General features: G+C 32.3%; 1 protein-coding gene across 1 annotated transcript; it reads right to left on the bottom strand.

Annotated features, from left to right (window-relative positions):
• Nucleotides 1-5,456: 5,456 nt before the first annotated feature.
• On the bottom strand, nucleotides 5,457-9,723 carry LOC145056969 (copper ion binding / methyltransferase). Its single transcript, XM_079004709.1, has 12 exons — nucleotides 9,457-9,723; nucleotides 8,578-8,843; nucleotides 8,143-8,216; nucleotides 7,772-7,866; nucleotides 7,565-7,662; nucleotides 7,385-7,468; nucleotides 7,107-7,187; nucleotides 6,960-7,043; nucleotides 6,779-6,874; nucleotides 6,478-6,557; nucleotides 6,205-6,299; nucleotides 5,457-6,115 (listed from the first exon to the last, which is right to left on the bottom strand). The coding sequence occupies exons 1-12, from the start codon at nucleotides 9,584-9,586 to the stop codon at nucleotides 5,766-5,768; spliced, it is 1,533 nt and encodes a 510-aa protein (XP_078860835.1). The 5' UTR covers nucleotides 9,587-9,723; the 3' UTR covers nucleotides 5,457-5,765.
• Between the last annotated feature and the right edge of the window lie 1,526 nt (nucleotides 9,724-11,249).

Consider the following 11,249-nt stretch of genomic DNA (forward strand, 5'->3'; position numbering starts at 1 on the left):
TCTATCTTCTTCTTCTTCCACAAGTTTCAAAAGGCACAAATAACACTCAAAATGGCAAGAAATGGCTCAAGATCACTCAAAGTGGATTAGGGTTTCGAGATTAGGGTTTGGAGGTGATAGAGGCTGGGATGGAGGCCATATATGATGCTTAAATAGGGTACAAGCCCTAAAGATTAGGGTTTCATCTAGCCTGTCCTACTCGCCGAGTCAAGACCCCGACTCATCGAGTAGCTCACTTAAAACCCACGCATATACTGCCTTCTACTCGAAGAGTTAGAGGCACCAACTTGTCAAGTAGCCCTTCTAAGATGTATAAATAATTAAGTTAAATACGTACCAGGAAACCGGGCGTTGCAGTTGACTCTAACTTGATGACATGGGTTAACTTTTGGTTAAAGATTTCTGGATTGTAGTGTATAGACTAAGGTTGGACCTGGTATAATTTGATAAGTGTGTTGTAGCACTGGTTGCGTGGCTTTGAGCGGTGGTTTAGTTGACTTCTTGAGTCAGGTGAGTCTTCTCACTATATTGTGTAGGATGCTAGTTGTTTTGTGGCTCTTGCATTATGTGTTGGGCGGGGGCCATTTACATGTTGGGTTTCTCACGTTTGTATGCTAGGTTAGGTCCGTCATAAAAGGTGGGGCCGATGTTATGTATGGTATGTGGTATTTTGGGGAACTCACTAAGCTTTGTGTTTATGGTTTTGTGGCTTAAACATTTCTAGGTGCTTTCAGTTCCAAAGGGAAGGCCCTGGCTTGACTGCACTGAATCCCTTGATGGCTTTTTTTGAATTGATTACTTTTGATGTACTCTAATGTTTGAATTTATATTTTAATTTGTTTGGTTTGGAACAATTGTTTGTATGAATCGATGGTTTAAATGGAAAAAAAAAATTATTGGCATTTTTGGGACGTTGCGTCGTTAGTTCCAACAATTACATTAACACCCTACATCAATCCCATTATTAGATGAAAAAGTGCTTGGAAAAGGACCCAAATTTTCATTTCATTTTAACAAAGAAAAATATAACCATGGTTAATTAGGTACTATTCTATGGATGAGATATACCTAAGTTGGGCAATTTTTGTAAAATTATTTTCACATCTAACTACCATAAAAAAAATTGTTCAAGAATCAAAAAAGAAAGGACATGGAACATGCCTTTAGGCCTAAAAAGTCATTGGGGGCATAATTCGACTCCCTACAAGGGCAATACATACTGACAAAATTAGAGATATGATGTCTGCTATCATTATTACACAATATGATACTAAAAATGTGGGTGTTGTTGTATGTGTTTGGTTCATGTTATCGATCTTCTTATCGAGGTAATAGTAAATGAAGATATCCTAGAGGGACTACACCACGAAATCTCAACACCAACTTTGATCGGATCTTGTTAGTCAAATTTGAGCTTGCCTACACACCCTTTTTGGATAACTTGTTGAATTTATTTTGAATATTTTGTTTTATATTAATTATCATTTGAGGATTTTGAAACACCCTCTCTTTTGATTTTAATAGTCAGAATCTTTTCAAAAGTCTTTAATTATTATTATTATTATTATTAATTATTTAATTAATCTTTTCAAAAGTCATTTGACACTTTTGGTCATACATGGTCAATGTAGTCATTTACCATAGATTTTTAAGTTCGACAAACTCAAGTCGTTCACGTCCTGGCATGAATCCATAAATTCACGAGCAAAAGTCATTTGAAGTCATCATAATCATGTATTCTTCAAAAAAATATTTCACATAGCAAACAAGTTTGCAAAACATTCGGTCATATTTAATTTCACAAAATCATCGTTTGTTATTATAAGGACATGTCACCTTAGATGCTTTCTTTAACTAGTCCACATTGCTTCATATATTCCAAGGACTCCTCAAAATTCACCTATTAATATATGATCAAATGTTACACAATAACCAAAATACCCCTAATCAACTCAGCTTATACTCTTATACTCCTAATGGTCTTTATACACCTATATTTTTTTAATGGAAGCCAATGGATGCAAAGCAAGTGAGCCAATACCAAGTTAGGAAGTTTATAGAAAATCAAATAGTTAATTACACATTCATGTAATGTTTGTGAATGATGTTAAATCGCAGTATAACTTTAGTTATATAGCCTAAAATTACAAATTTTCACATTTGGTCCCTACACCTATATTTTTATGTACTTTTACACCTCCTAAAACTTAATTAATATCATTAAAACCATCATTTCAATAATTATGAGTTATGACTTAAGAAAATTTTGGAAAGGTCGTAAGGGGTAAGAGGGTAACTAAATGTTCTGTTGTAGTCGTTGGAAGTTGGTAGGAAACAAACTTTAAAGTCTGGACATATTCTTTTGGTTTTGCTGGTTTGAAGTGTAAAACCAATGAATTTTTTGACTGGTTTAGTAAAACATGCAGGGGTCTAAAATAGGTAATTGAGATATGGGAATTTTAGAGTTATCGGGAATATATCTTTTAGTCTGAGGATTGTCGAAAGCTAGTGGATGATGAATTTTGGTTCATGGTCTTACAATTTCTTAGCAACAAAGTTTAAAAACATACACTTGGAATTAAATACAGGGAAAATGACTTGAGAGGGTAATTATTTTTTCGTTTTGTTCAGGTTTAGGTAACTTTAATTTTTTTGTATACATTTAATACACTTGGAATTAAATATATTCACATATTACCATTGTAAAAACTTAAGTGTGAACAATTTTTTTTATAAATTTTTATAATTTCTTACAATATTTTTATAATATTTTTTCCTATAGGTTTATCTAATACAATGTTTTAAACTTTACTTGTATTTTTTTTAAGCTTTTTTTATACTTTCATATAATTTTAATAGTGATTTTAAACCAAATATTTTATAAATGTTTTAAATTTTTCTTACAAATTGTTTTTTTTTATATTCAATACAATTTTTTTTATAACTTTCATATATTTATTTCTAAACTTTCTTTTACAACATTTTTAAAGTGTTTCACAAATTTTGTATGGCAATTTAACATTTTTATAACATTTTAAAATACTTCCATTAAATATTAGTTTAAAACGTTGTATTAAAAAAAATAAAAGTTTATAAACTTCTAATTAAAAAGTATTAAAAAGTTGGAATAATTTTAAAATATTTACATTATATAGATGTTTTTTGTTTTTTTATTTGCTAAGTAATATTTTCTTTTTATTTTTTAAAAACCCATCCATACTTATTGTTACATATTTAGGCAACTTTTTTTTGTACATATTTAACCATTTAACTTGTTAATTTGTTCACATATTATCATTGTCACCTGCTATAGCCGGTAACAATGACAATATATAAACATATATAACAAGTTAAATGGTCATATGTATACAAAAATAAAGAAGTTATGTAAATATAAATAAAATGGTAAAGATGATTACCCTCGTAAGTTATTTTCCCTTAAATATAAAAGATATATGTTTCTTGATACGAGAGATCAGATAAAAAAAGATAGTCTTTGAACATATTAATCAAATGAATTTGTTGACTCCGACAATACCAGAGGGCATATGATAAATTGCTCCAAATAATAATTGACAAAATTGCAAGTTTGGTCCCTGTGGTATGTCAAAAATTGGATGTTTGGTCCAAAAAATTTTGGGGTTGCACCGATGGTCCAAAAGGTTTGATTTGTTGTGGAATTGGTCCAAAGGCTTAACAGCCGTTTGTGCCATCCGTTTATGTGAGGGCATTTCTGTCAATTCACACCCCTTCTTTTAATATCTTATTAAATTAGGACATGCTTTGATTAGATTTATGCCAAGTGGCTAATTTTAATTTAAAGCTACAAGTAGAGGGCCTGGTTTTGACAATCTGATACAAAATTTGGGTAAAGAGACCTACACGGTCATCATCTTAACAAATCGGGGGGAAAAGACTTTGTCCTCATCAGATTAAGAAGAGAAGGAACGAACGGAAGCAATCAAAAATCGATGATTGTTTTGGTCCTGTAACGTAAACGATGGAGGAGGGATTCTTCACCTTCGTGTCTGATCGGAAAAGAAAAGGGAATGAAAGCAGCAATAGTTGTTGATCCCATGGAGGGCACCACGTGTGCTTGGCTTGTTTGGACAAGGAAAAGGAAAACGAAAGTAAAAGAGTGGTTTAGTGGTGGCTGTTGTCAATAACAGTGATGGCGAGGGAGTTGCTCCGGCGGCCTCCTTGACTGATTTCTTTTCTTGCGAGGGCTGATCTAGTAGGCTCGGTTGTCTCTCTTCTGTCCGACAGTGAAACTCGAATAGAAGGGAGGTAGATCGGAGGTAGCTCAACAGATCAGCTAGTTGCTACTACCGTGCCCTTCGTTTTTCCCCATCGCACATCACGAATGGATTAGAAGAAGAATGAGTCGTCGATTACCACCTCCTAACACCCCTTGCTGCCTCCTCCTTTCCCTTCCTCTTCTTCGGCCTAAATCGAATCCAGAGGCCATCACCGATTGCGAATCAATCGACGAAAAATCAGAAGCCATCGGACCCCCTTCCTTCAGCCAGAAGAACGGTTGAACCTTTGCTGACTTCGTGTGCCTTCTTCTTGACTGCCTTCGGTTCATTCCCGTTCCAATCTCCTCTTCCTCCCAATCGATTATGCCTGCGTTCTTCCCTTCGTGTTCTGTATTCGTTTCCTTTGCATTCCCCTTGACGATCGATCAAATGACGAACAAAAAAAAACCCCTTGACCACTTTCTAATCGGGTTCTTATTTTGACCGGTCAAAAGTCAAAGTGGAATCAAACTTTAATTTAATTTATTCAAAATTTACCCTTATTTGACAAATAATTTACAAGATCAATCCTTTTGGACAAAAATACCCTCACACAAACGGAGGGCACAAACGGCTGTTAAGCCTTTGGACCAATTCCACAACAAATCAAACCTTTTGGACCACCGGTGCAATCCCAAAACTTTTTGGACCAAACATCCAATTTTTGACATAACACAGGGACCAAACTTGTAATTTTGTCAGTAATAATTCTAAATGCCAGAAATGATCAACTTGTGAATTACAGTATTTGATATAAGAAAAATGTCAATTCCTTCACATTCAATCACAATATCATAATAACTTGTAATAATAATTGAACATATTGAACATAAACTTTAAACCAAAACATTCATGGATAAAATTAAAAATCTAGGAAATAGATTCAAAGAGGTCGAAATTTGTAAAAGTTAAAAGCTAAAACCACAAACCAAACCATAACCAATTAACCACAGAACTAACAAAACTCATCAAATCAAATCAAACAGAATCAAATCGTATTCAATTACACTTGATTTCAAATATAAATATTTAATAAGTACAAACTAAAAGAATCTTCAGATAGTACTTTTGATTTAATTTCAACATACAAGTAAAAACCAAAAATAAAACATTGAATTATACGAATCTTGCTTTAAAAATAAGGTACCCATGTCACAGTCACGACATAACATAAATTATTATTATTGTTGTTGTTGTGTAGTATTCATCAACATCATTAAATTCTGACAACAAATAAAAAAAAAATAATACTACATAAATAACTGGATCCCATAGCCGAATGACCATACTCTGCTACCTTAGCCTAAAAGGTTTTTTTTTTTTCTTTTTCTTTGTCTTTATATCTTTGTAGTTTTTCCAAAATCAAAACTAAAAAAATAAAGTATATCTTCTGTCCATGCATTAAAACTTGTACGTTCTATGAAGCACTCTTTTAGGATGGGTACAAGTCATGTAAAGGGTCAGAACTCAGAAAGGCCAGAGGTCACCCCACAGTGATCTCCTAGCTTGATGGTGTAACGTGGGGTTGTTACTTTTTGTAACAATTACTCTTCCGAAACTACCCTCGGAACCTTCACGATTCGCGGCTCGACAAACATCCATTTCAACCCTTTTACCCCTCTTTATAGGTGAAAAGACGATTCTACCCCAACCGCCTCCGAGGTCGGCCCGAGTCGACTCGTTTTCATCTCCCAGTTCTTCCTCGTTTTCAGAACTTGCGTATGGTTCATTAATGTCGGATTCATACTTGATCATCTTTTTAGAATTATTATCATCAATGGTAATAGTGTCCTCGGATTCTGAATCAAATCCATCATCTGTCCCACAATAAAATATTACATTTTTAGTCCCTGGTGTAAATAAATGGATACTGAATTGAATTATGAGAAAATGGTAAGGAAAGTACCGGAATCAATCTCGAGAGATTCATGGTTGATTTTATTAGCATGTTGTTGTTCTTTTAATGTATCGAATTTCATGCCATCAAGTGGCCATGATTGGCTGTTAAAAGAAAATAAAAATGTTTAAAGTGTGATAACAAAAATATGTTATACAACAATAAATATATATATATATATATATATATATATATATATATATATATTTGTTTTTTAGCGTATAAAAAAACATGTGTACTTATTTACAAATTGAATATTAGGAAAATAATAAAAGCACTTGCCTGGGTCGGGGACCTCGTCTGAAAACAACATAACAAAATTTTTCATCTTCAAATCCACGTAAAGGGACACCATTTGATTGCTACAAAAATAGCCATTATAAAAATAGCACTTGATTTAATTGCTATAAAATGCTAAAAGTGAAGCTTATCATAAATGAGAATAACGAAATTTAACTGGGACCACAAGGTTGATAGCAATTTGATAGAAATAAGAATTCTTAAACTATACACGTGTTTTATTTGATGAGATTATATTTTATTATTTATCTATGGAATCAAAAAAGACAGTTGAGATAGGAACCTTGTATGCAAGTTGTGATGTTGTCCTCTGCAAACGTTGAACAAAATGACAATATTTTCCAGTATTGTCCAATGGACATGCTCCATCATGAGGACACTTAAACAAAAATTAATAAATAAATAACAGTTTAATCATATAATAAACCAAAAAGTATAAAATTTTGGTGAGTTCTTTGACTTACTGGAGCTACTATATGAGCGCCACATTTGTGTGTCATCAGATCTTTAGATTCTTGATTAGATGCCTTGGCTAATTTGCGTGTTTTCTGAAAGGTTAATGAATGGTTTAGTCTATGAGTTTATATAAATTATGTAAAAGACTAAATTACCCTTTTCTCCATCCAAAGAATGTGGGATCGCACTTGAGATATGATATTTGATCCATGTGGTGTTCCGGGTTCCATTAAAACCTGCTCTGCATTGAAAATATTTGCATAAGTGTGTATCAAATATCAATTGCGGATAACTTTGTAATATCCAACCATTAAATGTAACAAAGTGACTGTTTTTTGCTACACTATGTAGCACATTATATAAACAAAAACAAGTAAAGAATGTTACAAAAGTAGTCAGATTGTTAGAAGTTATTAAAGTGGATAAAATTTACCAGAACATCTTCTGTAAGGTCCCACAGCTGGCGTACAATGGTAATTCTATCCTTTAATGATGGTATTTCCCCAAGTACATAAGACTACATGAAATATAACAAAAGAAAAAACATTTAACATAAGCTTCAAAGTCACATATTTTATAAAAATAAGATATATAGAAAGTAGCATGTGCTTACAGCAATGACAAGGTCATGTTTTCTTTCAGATTTGCTTATGTTTTGACTTAGTGATTGTATACTACCATAGCTTTGTATGAGTGGCAAATTCTTCAAATCTGAAGTGCATAAGAAAAGATTTTTATTTTTAAAAGAAATGAGAGTTTTAAGTTATTGATAATTTAGTGTGTGAAGACTGAAGAGAATGAAGATTATTAGAATATGTACCTTTTATAAGGCTTAAACCTGCTCGTTGCATAGACTGTGATGGCTCAACTATATTAACTCTTTCAAGAGAGTTTGGCCATACTTCACGCAATGCCCTGAATAATTTTTTAAAAACATTAAGTTATGCGATAAAATGAAAATTTTTAAAAAAAAAACAAAGAAACGTAGAACTTTTACTAATGTTATGTTCCAAAAGGAATCATTTGCTAAAATGTTCATAAGGATGAGTTCCCTAATTGAAACAAAACTAGTTCTCTAGAAATAATAGCAAAAATAACTATTTAATTTATAACAGATGTATTAGATATAAACGGATTAAAAATGTTGTGAAAAATACGTGAAGAACAAAATTAGTGTAGCAAAATCCTCACCAGAAAGCAGAACCAGTACCAGCACCAAAATCCAATACTCTGGTTGGTGAAAAACCAGGTAGCCTTCTTTTAACCTATAATAACAAAGTTAAGATTTTAATTTTATGATGATTTTAAACCTTAATTATCACATGAAGAAAGTAAGGTGTGTAATTAATCACACAAAAGAAAAAAGGAGCAACTGATAAGTGGCCAGTGTTTCCAATTGTGTGGCTTTTTTAGAAGCAAACAGAATGTTTATATGAAACTGTTACAACATGTCTAACTTTCTATACTTTTATGTATGTTTTATGAAAACAAAATATATATACAAGAACAAAAAGAGCAAAAGATATAAAACAAAAAAGGAATTTGAAATAGAAAAGGCAACATTGTGGAGTCTTTAAATTTTAAGATTGATAAAAAAAAAAGTATGAACAGAATGAAGATGAATACCTCAGTAAGGACTCTATGGCAAGCTGAGAAAACAGCAGGCATCCGAGAAGCAACATAAGCAATTGTTTGGTCATCTCTGTATTTAAGACCAATATCACCATAGCTGCTCTTAATTTTCCATCTCTTTGAACTCCCAACATACTTAAGAGGATCTTCAATTAGCTCCCTAGCTGTTGATGCAGCTAACTGCAAATTAACATCCTTGATAGAATTGAAGGATTCTGACAACCTCAACACCTTCCTCTTCATGTGTTGATCTTCTTGATCTGCATTTTCCACCCCAAAATGACATTTCTTTAGTAAACAACTCTATGCATTCAGTGGTATGATTTATGTAAGAGTCAATGAATTGGCATCAAACTTCAAGAGTCTTATGTGACCATAGTCTGATAAGATTTATAGTATAGTCCTAGGCACCTTCACTTTCCTTATTGCATTTGCATACGTACTTCTACACAATTTAAGCTGTAGTATATCAGTTCCTAAAATCAATAGTTTAGCTCTAGCTGTGATTTAATTCAAATTCATAGTTTGGCTCTGTGAAATTGATCTGCATATGCTTTTGAAACTGTTGAGATGGAAACCAGCTCCTAAACGATCACATGTTCGTGTTTGCCATATTATTGTTCGTATTAACAAAAACCGGTTAGGAATCAGCTTATTCGATGCTACAATCGACTTCTTTTCGATATCTAGATGTCATCTTATAACCTTTCAATTTTTAAAATTCGTTAATTATACCTATCAATCCAGAAACTGTTGAAATTCAATGTATTGATATAATCCTTCCATTATCCCTAAATTAGGTTACATTTTCAAGCAATTTCTCTTCTTCGTTAGGATTTTATGTGTTTGGGTGAGAGAGATGAGGAAAATGACCTCGAATATACTTTTTGATGGCTCGTCGTAGGCGGAGGGGGACGACATAGCATCCTGTGGATTGCTTGCTTGCGGCTTTGAGGGTCTCGGCGGTGAATCTCTGGACGGTTTCCTTTACCGCGGCCGCCATTTTGCCGGCAGAAGCTCAGGATAACGAACTCCAAAATCTGAGAAATCCAGTTCCCTCCGAGGGTTTTGTGAGAAGTTAGGGTTTAAGACGATATTTCATCAACTAGGAGCGTATCACGTATTCTGATCCGGTCGTTACAATCTAATCTCATCTAACCAAATTAGTAAGTCATTATTAAAGTGAAATTTAAAATTAGGGTGTCGTAATTCCTTATAAAACCGAAGGGACATGTATCTCACTCGTTACCATAAAAATGTGGTTTCATACCACACCCAATTAATGGTGTCACACTTGGGTATTTATTTTTTAATAAATGAAATAGACTAATCAGAAGGAGGTAAGAAAAATGAATCAATCACGTTGTTTGAATGAGTGCTTCCTTGGAAGGCAGCACTGCACCATCTACCACACTCAGAGGCGGTGTTTGTGCTTATGTGGCAAGGAGAGTACGGTCTAGGCCGCACCCACTCTCTCTAGTCTAACCATATAAACAAATGTATATATATAGAGGTGGGTTCAATTGAGAAAATAAAAAAGGTTGAGAATGGAGGAATCATTCTCAGCTACTCATTTTATTCAAGCATAAAAAGACACGGTGGCAAACTTGTAAATATGAGAACAACTTTCAATCTCAAATACGTATCTGTAGTTCAAACTCATTCATCGTTCATCATCCAAATTTCTTCTCTAACTTTCAACAATCATTCAGATTTCTTCAATTAAACCATCATCAACATCATCCAGTGCTAATCAATCATCGATCTTCGTCAATAATCAACACGATTCAACAGTTAACAACAAAAAGTCGTTTTTGGTTCTTTTAATTCAATCTTCAATTGTGCTTGAATATGATCAGATCTTCAACATCTATGATTAATTATACTCTCAGCGTTATTAGATCAACATCATCGATAATCAACAAAAATCCACTTCATATCATTCATTCAACATCGATTATCAAATAAAACTTGAAAATTGAGGTTAGAAAAATATCAAATCGTTTTTTTTTTTTTTTTTTGAAAGATTTCATATAATTCTCTATCAATCTACTCATTTGTAAGATTTAAATGGTCAAAATATCATGTTTTTAACATTTTTAAAAAATAGTTAAATTGTATGCACTCCAACTGTTTGATGAAATGCATGAACTAAATTACCACGTTATATTCATATATGAATATGTTTTTTCAGTATATGATTATTAAAACAAAAAAACAAATATGCAAGTCTGTATGTTATTCATATGTGAATAACATATAAAAATTATATATATTTGTGAAAATACCTTGTAATATTCATAAGTGAATATATCATCTAATATTCACAAATGAATATACTATGTAATATTCACATGTGATATACCATGTAATACTATGTAATATTCAGATATTAAAATATTATCTAATATTCATAAGTGAATATACCATCTAATATTCACAAGTGAATATAATATGTAATATTCATAACTGAATAACGAATGTACTGTAGTAAAAACCTGATTCATTTTTATTCACTTATGAATAACGATAGCTTAAAATATAAAAAAAAAATATTTTATCTTAAAACTATATCAATATGGATGTCTATTTGTAGAGAATAAAAAATCATGAATTTTGGTATATTTAAAATCATTTTTTGATAAAAATAGCTTATAAAAATTAAA

This window comes from Lactuca serriola, chromosome 6 (assembly GCF_051521515.1).
Source record: "Lactuca serriola cultivar US96UC23 chromosome 6, Lser_US96UC23_V15, whole genome shotgun sequence".
NCBI classification, from domain to species: domain Eukaryota; kingdom Viridiplantae; phylum Streptophyta; class Magnoliopsida; order Asterales; family Asteraceae; genus Lactuca; species Lactuca serriola.